The sequence below is a fragment of the Labeo rohita genome, unplaced genomic scaffold, assembly GCF_022985175.1.
Source record: "Labeo rohita strain BAU-BD-2019 unplaced genomic scaffold, IGBB_LRoh.1.0 scaffold_352, whole genome shotgun sequence".
NCBI classification, from domain to species: Eukaryota; Metazoa; Chordata; class Actinopteri; order Cypriniformes; family Cyprinidae; genus Labeo; species Labeo rohita.
Genome location: NW_026129270.1, coordinates 36,967 through 51,781, shown reverse-complemented (window position 1 = coordinate 51,781; position 14,815 = coordinate 36,967). Strand labels below are relative to the sequence as shown.

Below are 14,815 nucleotides of genomic sequence, written 5' to 3'. Positions count from 1 at the left end.
GATCTGCACGAAACTTTGCATGCTTGTTTAGAGTCACCAGTCACATGTTCTCACCAATTTTTGTAAAGTTTTGAGTTTTCGTTTAGGTTTTATAGGCTTTTGGGTATATGTGGCCACGCCCCTTTTGTAAATGACCCCGTTATATGTACCCAAAGGAGAAAATTCAACATTTTTTTGATAATTATTGATCTAGAGAGTCCAGAGAATTGTGCTGCAGTGGTCTGATCAAGATTGAGCAAAAAACCTAGGACTAGTTCGCAAAAGTAGGTTTTTCACATATTTGTGAATATTTAATGAGCGATTTGGTTGACAGCAATGGTCCAAGAGTCAAAGTTGTTCATCATGAGGAGATCTATCAAATGATATGAAGATCTAGTGTTTGTGTAAATATAAGTGCATATATTTAGCCGTTTGAAGCCATTTACCATACACAGCTTGTGTTTTTGAAGCCTTTTTAGCTGTTATAGCGCCACCTATGGTCCGATCTTCACGAAACTTTGCATGCTTATTAAGAGTCATCTGTCACATGTTCTCACCACTTTTCGTAAAGTTTTGAGTTCTTGTTTAGGTTTTATAAGCTTTTGGGTATTTTTGTCCACGCCCCTTTTCTAAATGACCCCGTTATGGCTAACCAAATGACAAAATTTCACATTTTTTTTGATAATTATTGATCTAGAGAGTCCAGAGAATTGTGCTGCAGAGGTCTGATCAAGATTGAGCAAAAAACCTAGGACTAGTTCGCAAAAGTAGGTTTTTCACATAATTGTGAATAATTAATGAACGATTTGATTGACAGCAATGGTTCTTGAGGCAAAGTTGTTCATCATGAGGAGATCTATCAAATGATATGCATATTGTGTGGATGTGTGAAACACCACGTGATTACAGAGCCATAAAACTCGTTAGCGCCAACTAGTGGCTGATTTCTTTCAAAATTCTTACAGACCTTTAGGGCCATGAGTCGAACACGTCCAGTGAGTTTCGTTCTGATCGGCCTCCGTTAACCTTGTCTAATAGGTGCTCAAACTTCATTGTTCAATGGTGGCCATGTTTTTTGAGATACGTCAATGTCCTTATAGACCCTTATGACACATTGGACAGAGACACTGCATACCAATTTTCAAGTCGATCGGACCAACGATTGCATAGTTATAGTCATTTTTATGTTTTTTCAGGCTTATAGCGCCACCAAGTGGTAGAACTGTGCAATTTTTTTTATTTGACCAAAGATTGAGCTCGTACATACATTTCCCAAGTTTGGTGAAGATATCTTATTTGGTTCATGAGTTATAGCCATTTTAGTAAAAATGGCCCTCCACCTGACAAACTTTTTGGGGCCCTTTCGCAATGATGAGTCGAATTTTGACATTTTTTTGATAATTATTGGGATTCACTGTCCAGAGAATATTTCTGCAGTGGTTTGGTTCCTATGGGGCGAAAAACCTAGGACTAGTTCGCAAAAGTAGGTTTTGAATTTACTTTAAAATGGCGGAAAAACCGGGCCCCGTAGAGCGAATCTGATTTTTTAGGCTTTTTATCGCCTTGACCCAAGGATTCCACATATCAAATTATGTGAGTCTATGACAAACGGTCTAGGAGCTATAAGCATTTTTGCATTTTTGATCACTGTAGCGCCACCTATAGGCCGATTGGGCCGGTTCTTTGCGCCTGAGTAGCGAGGGTGACTACTACCTTCTGACCAAGTTTCAGCTCTCTAGGCCTTACGGTTTGGGCTGCACGATCAGTTTTAGGGAAGAATAATAATAAAAAAAATCCTAACAATTACAATAGGGTTTCAGCGCTACGCGCTCGAACCCCTAAAAATCCTAACAATTACAATAGGGTTTCAGCGCTACGCGCTCGAACCCCTAATAATATCACTTCAGCAGCAGAGGTCAGCTGATCTCACTTGAGCCAGCTGTAATGCTTAAGTTATGTTATGTCATGTTGTTTTTATTGCTGTTTTCTCATTGATTGATAAGGTTAAAATGCTTTCGATATTGTGTACAAATAAGAGTGATGAGAGTTTTTTTTTTTTTTTTTTTTTCTGGCTCATTCAATCCCTCTTTTTTTCACCCACACAATAAATATGACACAGAGATATAAGCATGCTACAAACACAATTAAGACAAATATAAAACAACATTAACACAATTTTCTGTTTAAGGATTATTTTAATAAGCACATTTATTAAGTGTTATCCCTCCTCTAGAGGATAGTTTCTGACATATCAAAATGTTGCTATGCAACAAAAATATTAATCCCCTGTGGGAGCTATGCACTGATTTGTTGAACAGCTGGTCACACATAATAGTAACTAGAACACTGTGCTGACCAATCACAAGCCAGAACATTTATTTGTCATTCATATTTCCTGTTTTATCATTAATACGTCTGATCCTCTATAACAGGTCAGCCACAGACCAAACAGTTTCTACTGTAACATTTTCTTGTGCAAGTCCATAATAAATATTGCAGTTTTGGAAGGGCCATTTTGAATAGCCACTAATCAAAATATCTTTGAACATATTTTTACAGTTATATTTAATCAATTAGCCGATGCTTTTATCTGAACGACAAATGAGGAATACAGGAGATTCATCTTGCAAGGTATAACACCATCTTTAGACAATGGTGAATGAAAATTATTTCCAATTTTGTTATTTCTTTAGCACATCCTATCAAATGGAAAAAAGATTCATTATTTATCAACCTTACAAATTAAATCTCTATTAAATAATTCTAATTAAAAAAAAAAAAATTGTAGAATGACCCATGATGCAATCAGGATTTTCGATAATCCATTAAAAAGATTGCTTTTGACAATATTTCCACACATCTGGGAAAATGCATATTGCATATAACTTATTCACAAATACATGACATTCTGTGAAAATTTTTGTTTTAACCAGTGCAATGACTGACAATCTATAAAATATTATGGGTCACCAACCCAAAACCTGATAAAGCACCAACCAAACACTGTATATCCAAAAATGTAGGCTAAAAAACATTTGCTGCGATAAATGTCTGTAGCTAATATATGTTTAAAGGAGTGTGAGGACACACAGATTTGTCCATTTTACTTACAGCTGTGTAACTGAGTAGTCTCTACTAAACACAAAGCTCCTTCTACATTATTGGACACTGATGGAAAAAAGAATGCTGGGTATTTATTATGAAGAAAAGGAATGACATCTGTCTGAAAGTCATATCACTGGACTTCCTTTTCAACATCCACATCCTCTTCCTTCACCTACAAGGTTAAAGGCACAAAATATTAGTTCAAAACCATAGTGGGACATGGTTGTAAGAAAATTTGTTTCCCAAAAATTAGTATTCTGCCATCCTTTACTCAGCTTCATATTATTCCAAATTGTATGACTTTCTTCTGTGAAATGTAAAAATGATATTTTTAAAAATGGTACAGATTTGGTTCCCACTGACGTCCATTGTATGGCCAGAAAGTACAGTGGATGTTCTTCAAGACATCTTTTATGTTCCACAGAAGAAAAAAATCATACAGGTTTGGACCAACTTGAGAATTGTGTCAGCATTTACTCACACTAATTTCTGAGCAGACTATTCGTTCTTAACTCCTCACCTGCTCGACTCCTTCCACCTCGGGAACGTAGAACTGCAGCATGTTCTGGATGCCGTTCTTCAGCGTGATGATGGAGCTGGGACAGCTGGTGCAGGAGCCCTGCAGCTTCAGCTTTACAATACCGTCCTCAAACCCTCGATACAACACGTCACCACCGTCCTCCTGCACTGTGGGCCTGAAGTGAATTAAGAAGAAATAATCAGGATTATGATTACGACTTCACACTGCACTGACAGATGCAGACCAACGGCGACAGTCATCAGATGGCATTATGTCACTCCTTAGACAATCCAAGATCTGACAAATGCTGACTCAGCTGGTGAAAATGAGCTGAGCAATGCCAACACACCAAGAGGTGTAACACTAATCCAACAAACTCAGATAAACATGCCTTTTGCTGTTTTTCTGTGTCTGTTGTAAAACTGCATTTAAATAAGTTCTCTAAATTTTAATAATGCTCAAGGTTGCATTTATCTGATTAGAATACAGTAAAAACAATATTATTGTTAAATACTGTTACTATTTTAAATATCTTTTCTATTTTCAAATATTTTTAATTATTTTATTTCTATTTTAAAATGTAATTTATTCCTGTGACAGCATTATTAGAAACAGAAATAGTTTGTAACATCATAAATGCTTTTACTGTCACTTTTAATAAACTGATTGCATCTTTGCTGAATAAAAATAGTATTTTCTTTTTTAAAAATCTGTTTTTTGTTTGTTTTTCATTTTTTTGTTTTGTTTTGGCCTTGTTATGGTCAAAAAAAATGCATCCAAAATGGCAGGCGAACCAAGAGAAATGTTGACTATAAACACATTTTATTTAATATTTAAATATTTATACTTTACTAATAACAAAAATCAACCTTTTACCCAATATTTGTGCTTTATGCATAGTTATGCACATTCAAGTATTGTGTTGTCAGCTTTACACCATCTTAATACCAAGTTGTTGCCTATAAAGAGTGTTACAAATCAATCATTTATGTGAAAATTCACTTTTGCATGTTGTTTGGACAAAATATCAACAACATATGTGCGTTGGCAGTGTGTGTACACAACCACCCTACAATGATAAAAATCCACCCACTCCTTTTTTTTTTTATCCTTGTAAATCATAAGCCGTGTCTCCCAACAACCTGTTTTCAGCAGTGGTGCTAAAGTGACATCACGTTAGCCACATCATTTTACACCAGACTGCTTTGTGAATAAGGGGCAGTACAAAGGTTCTGCACAAAAGTTGCACAAAAAGAGCAGTGCCAAATGTTCGTGATCCAGCTACACCTGCAGAAGTAGCAGCCTATATATAATCTTTGCAAATCGCTTTTCCTAATATGGCGGTGTGTTAGCCAGAATGCGGCTAATAAGACAATCAACTTACAGCAATATGATCCGTAATTCGTAACCGTGCGTTCACTATGAGCAATGCAGTAAGTTGATTGTCCTATTATAAACCCTAACAGCAGTGTACTGTATATTATGCTGCTGTCACTTAATACCCAGATGAAATATAGACATGCAATTTCTTTCCCAGCTGTTTACCTTCACAAACATAACCGGCTGTGTTTTTGCAACTTATGCGTGTTTTTTAACATAAACTGTGAGAGAGAACTTAGTTTAGTACTCATATGCTTCCAAAAACGTATAACAGGAATTTTAACTGATATGGCTTTTAAAACGCATGCGATACGAGCTAAAATAGCATAGCCCTCCTCTGGAAAAGGGGGCGGGGAGCAGCAGCTCCTTTGCATTTAAAGAAACTTGGCCGAAAACAGCTTGTTTCTGCTTCCACTCTAAATAGGCATTTTTATAATGATATAATAAAGGATCTGTGGGGTATTTTGAGCTGTAATAGACACATTCTGGGGACACCTGAGATTTGTAATACATATTGTAAAAAGGGGCATAATAGGTGCCCTTTAAATAAGTAAACTGACTATTTACCCAATATTTGTACACTACCAGTCAAAAGTTTTTAGTCAGTAAGATTTTTAATGTTTTTTAAAGAAGTCTCTTCTGCTCACCAAGCCATTGCATTTATTTGATCCAAAGCACAGCAAAGATAACAACAAAATGTAAATATTTTTGCTATTTAAAATAACCGTTTTCTATTTTAATATATTTTTAAATGTCATTTATTTCTGTGATTTCAAAGCAGAATTTTTAGCATCATTACTTCAGTCACATGATCCTTCAGAAATCATTCTAATATGTGACCCTGGACCACAAAACCAGTCTTAAGTCGCTGGGGTATATTTGTAGCAATAGCCAAAAATACATTGTATGGGTCAAAATTATAGATTTTTTATGGCAAAAATCACTAAGAAATTAAGTAAAGATCATGTTCCATGAAGATATTTATGTAAAATTCCTACTGTAAATATATGAAAATGGTACTGAATATATAATTTTTGATTAGTAATATACATTGTTAAGAACTTTATTTGGACACTTTAAAGGCAATTTTCTCAATATTTTGATTTTTTTGCACCCTCAGATTCCAGGTTTTCAAACAGTTGTATCTCGACCAAATATTGTCCTATCCTAACAAACCATACATCAGTGGAAAGCTTATTTATTCAGCTCTCAGATGATGCATAAATATCAATTTTGAAAAAATGACCCTTATGACTGGTTTTGTGATCCATGGTCACATATAGAGTGTATGCATGTGACGTCACCGTCAGCTGGAGTGAGTGCGGCTTCGCCCACTGAGTGGCAAAAAGACTGAGTGGCAGCTTTGGTTTCGACATGAATGCTGCAGCAGAACACACAAAACACCAGAACGACCTTTGCGATTGACTATACAAAGAGATTTGACAAGAAACCTGAGGTATATTTTTACAGACTGCTGAAAGCTACTGAAAAGAGAAGCAAATGAATTGCTGCAATTCAAAGAAACAAATGGTCTCCAGGCAGTAAAACACGGATTTGAGGTTATCATTTCATGTTAATATGTTGAACTGTGCAGTAAAATCATATCCTATATATTGTATTACAATATATCGAGTCATCAACTAAATATTTACCATCTTAAATTCTGCACAACTGAATGTTAAATAAATACGGACAAAAACTATATACGTTTTCAGTTAGACGATATATATAACATTGATACAAGCGATCACAGGAGTTTAAACCAACCTATTTTGAATTTACAAAATGAGTTCACAGGCAAATTTTCTTTATTTATTCTCCCCGGCGTCAAAATTAGACACATATAAGTGTTAGAAAACATGATTTCTGGCTGCATCAATATCCATTGACCACTGGATATTTGTTAAGTTGTTAGAAACATATCAAGTTTAGCAACCTTTAGTTTAAACTGATTATCGTTTGTTTTACTTGCGTTTTCGCATCTTCCCTATTAAATCCATTCACGCTGAAGGCTCTTTTGCCACTCAGTCCAACTGAGGGGGCGTGTCCCGGCTGGAAAGTGACATCAGTGCATACCCTCTATTCTGATTTGCTGCTCATTTTTTTTATTATTATAAACAATTATTATTATTATTATTATTATTATTAAAACATTTATTAGTATTATTAGGTTTCTTTGATGAATAGAATATTCAGAAGAACAGCATTTATCTGAAATAGAAATCTTTAGTAACATAAATATCTTTATCATCACTTTTGATCAATTTAAAGTGTCTTAAATAAAAGTATTGATTTCTACATTTTTTTTTAAGATAAATGCTAATCTTTGGATCTTTCTATTCATCAAAGAATACTGAAAAAAAACATGTACTCAAATGTTTTAAATACTGATAATAATAATAATAATAAAATGTTTCTCGAACAGCAAATCAGCATATTAGAATGATTTCTGAAGGATCATGTGACACTGAAGACTGAAGTGATGATGCTGAAAATTCAGCTTTGATCACAGAAATAAATGACATTTTAAAATATATTCAAATAGAAAGCAGCTATTTTAAATTGTAATAATATTTCACAGTATTAATGTTTTGCTGTATTTTGGATCAAATAAATGCAGGCTTGGTGACTTCTTTATAAAAAAAAAAAAAAAAAAAAAAAAAATCTTACTGTCTTAAAACTTTTGACTGGTAGTGTATGTGCCATTATGTGTAAGCTGCTGTCTATGTAGAGTGTTACAAATCAACAATTTCTGTGGTTCTGTTTCATTTGGGATGCTGGCTATAGACAGCTGTCTACACTGGCGGTACACAACTCAATCTTCGAGATTTGAGAACATTTATGATTTGTATACCACATAAAAAAGTGAATTTAAAGGCTCCATTAAACATAACAGCAAAAGTACAAAGATTTACTGCAGTACCTTATGCGTGTGTCCAGTAGTTCTTTAATCATGGCCACCACCTCATCATCATCTTCAGAAGGAGCTGCAGATGTGCGGCATATACAACATTTTCAATGACCTTGGATTTAGTGAGGATGTCAAGATGAGAAGTAAAGAAGGGAAGGTAATGTTTAACCTGTGTCGGCACGTGGAGCATCCGCCTCATTGACAACAGGAAGCCCAGAGGTGAAGAAGTCCATAATGGTGGCGAAGACGTCCGGCTTGATCACTTTCCACTCTGTTTCACCATTAGCCTGAGGGACAGAAAGACAAAATGCTTGAAAATTAAGTGAAATTAAAATGTGGTGTTTAAGGTATTAAAAAATGCTGTTTACCTTAGTAATGGTTATGAAGTCGGGGCCGAAGAAGACACTTTTGACTCCATCTATTCTGAACAACTGCCTGAGGAATGAAAACAGCATAAGCACTGTCAGGAAGCCCTTCAGGTTCAGTTCACAGCAACATTCTCACAAATGGATGTACAGATTTATAGCTGTCGTAAGCATTTTTTGGTATACCACACATAAAACAAACTCAACTGCATGACAGATTGCTGAAATGGGCTTCCTAAGAAAAATTATTACTAATCATATACGGTGTTTGTTTTGGCAAGCATCAATTTTACTATTACTCGTAAGTCTTTCTACACTCTAGGATACATTTCATGTCCTTTGATGATAATAGTATTAAAACAGTTTTCTTCATATATATATATATATATATATATATATATATATATATACATACATATACACTACCGTTCAAAAGTTTGGGGTCAGTACATTTTTATAGTTTCTTTTTCTTTTTTTTTTTTAAGAAATTAATACTTTTATTCACCAAGGATGTATTAAGTTAATAATTAAAAGTTTATTAAAAGTTAATGATAAATAATTTACATTGTTATAAAATATTTATATTTTGAATAAACACTGTACTTTTTAAACTTGTTATTCATGAAAGAATCCTGAAAAAAAAAAATTACAGGTTCCAAAAAATATTTGGCAGCACAACTGTTGATATTATCCAACATTGATCATTCTAATAATAAATCTGCATATTAGAATGATTTCTGAAGGATCATGTGACACTTAAGACTGGAGTAACAGCTGATAAAAATTCAGCTTTTCATCACAGGAATAAATTCTATTTTAAAGTATGTTAAAATAAAAAACATTATTTTATATTGTAAAAACATTTTGCAATATTACTGTTTTTTTTTTTTTGTTTTTTTTTTAAATCAAATAAATGCAGCCTTGATGAGCATAAGAGACTACTTTAAAGACTATTACAAGTCTTACTGACCCCAAACTTTTGAACGGTAGTGTATATATATATATATATATGTGTGTGTGTGTGTGTGTGACTCTGGACCACAAAACCAGTCTTAAGTCGCTGGGGTATATTTGTAGCAATAGCCAAAAATACATTGTATGGGTCAAAATGATTTATTTTTCTTTTATGCCAAAAAACATTAGAAAATTAAGTAAAGATCATGTTCCATGAAGATATTTTGTAAAATTCCTACTGTAAATATATGAAAACTTAATTTTTGATTAGTAATATACATTGTTAGGAACTTTATTTGGACACTTTAAAGGCGATTTTCTCAATATTTTGATTTTTTGCACCCTCAGATTCCAGGTTTTCAAATAATTGTATCTCGACCAAATATTGTCCTATTCTAACAAACCATACATCAATGGAAAGCTTATTTATTCAACTTTCAGTTGCTGTATAAATCTTAATTTTGAAAAATTGACCCTTATGACTGGTTTTGTGATCCAGGTCACACATATATACATACATAAATATATATATAGTGTTCGTTTTTTTTTTTTTAAATTAGTAGGTCTCAATTTCAAAATAGTGAATTAAAAAAATGTTAGTCAACATTATCAAATTTATTTAAGATATAAATACATTAGAAATGTATTTAATATGGTTTAATCACATCTCCATATGACCAGCATCACTGCAGTAATTTTATGATCCAAACATACATACAGCCTGATTAAACTTGTTACTTTCAAAAAAAAAGATAATCATTTTAATTACGACTGATAATGTATAACCAATTACATTAGCCTCTAGAAAATAAACACAGTGCAAAAAGTGTATGGTTTGGATGAAATACAAAATCTACCTTGCCAAAGGTGAACAATAAGCATCTCTAGGTCCAGCGAAGTCCATAGTTCCTGTTTCAAGCACCACACGACCAGGAAGAAACTTCAGGCTGTTTGGGTTTGGAGTGTCTTGGGTCTGAATAAACATGTTTCTGACTGAAGAAATGAAAGAAATGTTAGGATCCATTCCAACCAAACACTTTATCGTAACATGCAACCTGAACCATGCTAACACTTACTAAACATAGTGGTTGTTTGCTGTGGAATTGGACTTCTAGCCACTTTGTGAAGGGCTGGTCTGGTGAGCCCCGTTCCATGGTAACTGCATACAGGATACCTTTAAGCACAGAAAACTGTATGTATTATAATTCAAATACAGTGATACTGATTTTCACGATAGGGCATTTTCCTGATATGCCCTGCTAAGATGTACAGTAACATATATAATGTTATGTATATATATGTATATATATATATATATATATATATATATATATATATATATATATATATATGTGTGTGTGTGTGTGTGTGCCTATACAAAAATCACTATTGTTATCATTAATGACTTAGGTAACTTGGGTTGGCATGAAAGCAAGGTTCCTTGTTTGACAAACACCCCATTATTATTGTGTTTTTTAAGGTTTCAGCTATAAAATTTTGGTGGAGATTATGTTCATGGTCATTTCTGTAACTGGACTTATTTTTGTAACCAGCTTTTGCAGTAATTTTGCCAGAGGCCAGTCCAGAAAACTAGCAACATAATGTTCAAAAGTGTATAAAACAGTGTTAATAACAATGTATTAACTTATACTGAATATTTATGATTTTGTTTGTCCAATGAGTACCCTGCATCTGCGTCATCAGACCTTGTCAGTGACACTTTAAATATTACGAAACTCTTTGAAACGCAAACGCTTTACGTGACTCTAAACACCTGACGGATATTACATATAAACCCTCAAACAGAAACACAAAGCATCATAGTGCAGTAACGACTCACGATCTCGTTAAAAGTGCAGACAAATTTCGTCCAACACCGACGGTCCTGTACGCGGCCATGTTTGTGAGGGGCATGACGTGTGTGTGACGTCACATCCTGCATCTTATGCGGGGCGGAAATCAAATAGGTTTTAACTACTGATCTATAACAGAGAACATATATTATTATATAAATCAGTGGTTTTAACAACAGAAATATTGTGTATTTAGGCCCAAACATGTTCTGCTTGAGCTGCACCAAATATTCTTCCCACTGGTGTTATATTTTTATGATTTTCATGTGTTACAAGATACGTTTAATGGTGAGTGTGTATTTGCAGAAAAATGATTACAATAAATTCAACAAACTTTAGTAGTTTGTATTTATCCCTTTAATTGTTTATTTACAAACATCTCGTTCTGTAGGGCACTACATCACTCAAAAACATGCTGGATTTTTTAATTGGGTGGGCCTACATAAAAACAAGGTGGGCAAAGTGTGTGGAAACTGCATGTCAAATTGCTTAAAATACAACACAGCACAAAACAGCAAATAACAAACAATAGGGCAATACAATCCTATTGTATTTATTCATTTTGTCTTGGATTTTATTAGATTCTTAGAATGCTATTATTGTTGAATTATTTAATAGAACCTCAAGATATAAAACTGCGTTTGTAATGTCCACAGGAAATCACCAAATCAACAACACTGGGTTTCCTCTTGTCTGTATTAGTTCCAGATAGGCTGTCCGGTTGTGTGGAGATTTTTTTATATTATTATTAATTTTTTTCCTACGATATTTCAGGTTACATCATTACGCCAATTGATGGTGACTGTCTTCATGTGTATTTTAATAAACCCAGAAAATCTACGTATTACATGACTAAAAATTGTTTAAAGACATAGAGCCAATGGGGGAGCTATTGATAAATAAATTACACAGTGGCGCCCTCTAGTGACTCAGAAATGCAATGTCAATTTCAGCCATTTCAGAACAGTGTTATACATGTTTAAAAACGCAATGGTTGTATAGAAATAATAAAATATAACAAACAAAATATTCTCTTTGTTCAAAAAATGTTTTTTATACACAGTACATGTTTTATAGTAGTACATGTTTTATATGTACAGTTCAACAAAGACCCTGTAAATCTACAGAAGATGTATGACCTATTTAATTAGCATAGATTTAAATTAACAAGTAAGATACTATGTAGTATTTACTTTAGTGTAGCCACCAACAACCAAATCACAAGCTCTACTCTTCAGCACAAGATATCATTTTAAGATATTTTCAAAACTAAAATTTCTAACTATTTCAAAATGTCTTTCTTAATTTATCTTAATTTTATACAGTGTATTTTTAATATAAAATTACAAAAACATATTTATAGATTCACAGTTTAACGTTTTGGTACATTGTATTTAAATATCCATAGCAAATGGCAAATCCAGTGAGAAACATATAATAAATAGATGTTTAATTTAATTTATTTATTTATTTATTTATTTATTATACAAAAGGCCTGCTGATGGAAGTACAGAATGTTCTATGTTGGCTTAAAGTGTTAATTTATGTGTGTTGTCTTTGAAAAATAAATAAATAAATAAATACATTTACAGTCAGTTCTCTCTCTCTCTCTCTCTCTCTCTCTCTATATATATATATATTATGCATACAATCATTTAAATCCATACAAACACAACATGCATGAATATTAAATATTTACAAATATTCCATTAAACATATAAATATGCTGCATAATTGCTTTAAGCCGCCTGGTCCCAACTGCTGCTTTGATTTTGTTTGCCATGCGCTCCTTTTTTTCTGGAGGCGACCGCTGGCCCACACCTGCATGGTCCTGTTGAAGGAACAGAAATGATGATGAAACACTGAGCAGATTTAGTGAGTAGTTCTTAAAGAAAATCTAAAGACATATTACTTCTACCATAAGGGGGTTCATGAATTTAAAAGGATATGATACTTAGATTAATTTACATATTGAAATATAATACATACTGTTTTGAATACAGGATGCAGAAAACAGTAGCTTTAGTGTTTTTAAATAAAGCTGAATTAAACTGAGAGACTGAAGGGACTAACCATCTTCAGGGTGAGCTGGGACCTGGGCTGAGGGGCTTGATGTTTCTGTCTCCCCAGTTTAGGCTTCAGTGGCACTTTGTCCATTACCACACCCAGCTTTTTATGTGGATATAGACATGCAATGGTGGGTTTATAAAATGCTTCTTAAATCTAAAGATATATCTTTCTATTATTTTGAATATATATAATATAATAAGATAACCTAAACAACTTAGTAGCTTAGGTGAAGGCAGTGTTTAACTTTTTAGAATAAATCTGAAAATAAGTAAAAATGATGAAAAGGACTTACTGATGCTTTCTGTTCCCTCAGCATCTTCTTCTACTGCTCCGTCATTCTGGGATTTGCTACCTGTTGTGGGCAACCTCTGGTCTTACGTGCTCCTTGTAGGGTACCAGAATGCACAGGCACAGTGTTTGAGGTCCTGGGTAATGCCTGGGTGGCAGAGGCAGACATGCTGTGATGCTCAGCAAGCCTCCGTATTCTTGTTGTTGTGGTTTCCCTGTGGGGACTTTGAAGCCATGGGAGCACCCTGTGCAGGAGAGGCTTGAGGCTTCTGCTGCAGCAAGTCCTGCTTCAGCAGCTCAGGATTTTGCCTCTCTGGGTCTTTTGAGCCATGGCTACGGCTGCTCCCTTCACGTAAGAGGTTCGAGCTGACAACTGCAGCAGCTCCTTGCTCAGTGGCTCAGGTATCTTGAGCCTCTTCTTCTCTGGGGTCTCACCAGTGGCTCAGGTCTTTGCTCAGTCTTGAGCCTCTTCTTCTCTGGGGTCTTGTTGAGCACCAGTGTTCCCTTCTCAGAAGAGGCTCGAGCAAACAACTGGAACAGCTCTTTGCTCAGCGACTCAGGGTTTTGAGCCTTTGCCTCTCTGGGGTCTTGTTGGGCACGGGTTCTTCATGAACAGAAGAGGCTTGAGGCTTCTGCTGAAGCAGATCCTGCCTCATTTGCTCAGGGATCTTCGGTTTTGGCACCTTTGGGGCAGGCACAGCTTCTCTTTGAAGAGACTGGGTGCACATGGGTGTCTTGAGGAGACACTGTGGGCACTGGTGCTACCTGTGGGGACCTTGCAGGCACAGGTGCTCCCAGTTTAGAGGCGACCTTTAGAAGATGCTGTCTCAGATAGTCAGGGACCCTGAGCTTTCCTCTCCGTTGGGAGCCAGCGGTCACATGTACTCCCTTTTGGGAACTGACAGGCTCAGGTACTACCTAAGGCTTCTTCTGCCTCCACTCTTGCTGTTGCCTCCCCTGCTTAGTGGTCTTCCATGTTTTATTTGAGAATACTGAGTCCCCACTCTCTGAGCCTTCTCAGACCCAACAAACACAGGTGCTCCGTGAGACTTCTTCTGCCTCCACTTCTTCTGGTGCTCCGTGGTCTTCACTGTCACATCTAAAAAGACTGAGTGTGAAGACCTTCTTGGATGCATCGTTGAAGACCACGGATGAGGCATGGTCCCTCTTCTTGATATAGGCAGGCACATGTGCTCTCTTTTGGCAGTCTCAGTTGTGAAAGGGGAGAAAAAGAAACAGATAACCAGTGTTCAAAACCTGTGGCCCATAACAAAGAAGGCAGCAACAGAAACAGTCAAGTTCTGAGTCTCTGGCCAAGGAGAGAGAGTCGTTCACAGTTACGACCACACCTCCAGAAGATCAGCATCCTACAGCACTTCATGTTCAAGGC

The 14,815-nt window shown here is 35.2% G+C and overlaps 2 protein-coding genes across 2 annotated transcripts in view; both read right to left on the bottom strand.

Moving 5' to 3' along the window:
- Positions 1–14,815, bottom strand: part of LOC127160441 (CD48 antigen) — a gene marked incomplete at its 3' end in the record, with an annotated part of 46,829 nt that overhangs the window by 23,718 nt on the left and 8,296 nt on the right. The gene's annotated exons all lie outside the window — the stretch shown is intronic.
- nfu1 (NFU1 iron-sulfur cluster scaffold homolog (S. cerevisiae)) lies at positions 2,155–11,135 on the bottom strand. The gene is made up of 8 exons (XM_051103082.1): positions 11,055–11,135; positions 10,291–10,388; positions 10,072–10,207; positions 8,264–8,330; positions 8,065–8,182; positions 7,908–7,971; positions 3,605–3,779; positions 2,155–3,256 (listed from the first exon to the last, which is right to left on the bottom strand). Exons 1-8 carry the CDS (start codon positions 11,126–11,128, stop codon positions 3,215–3,217), a joined length of 774 nt encoding a protein of 257 aa, XP_050959039.1. The 5' UTR covers positions 11,129–11,135; the 3' UTR covers positions 2,155–3,214.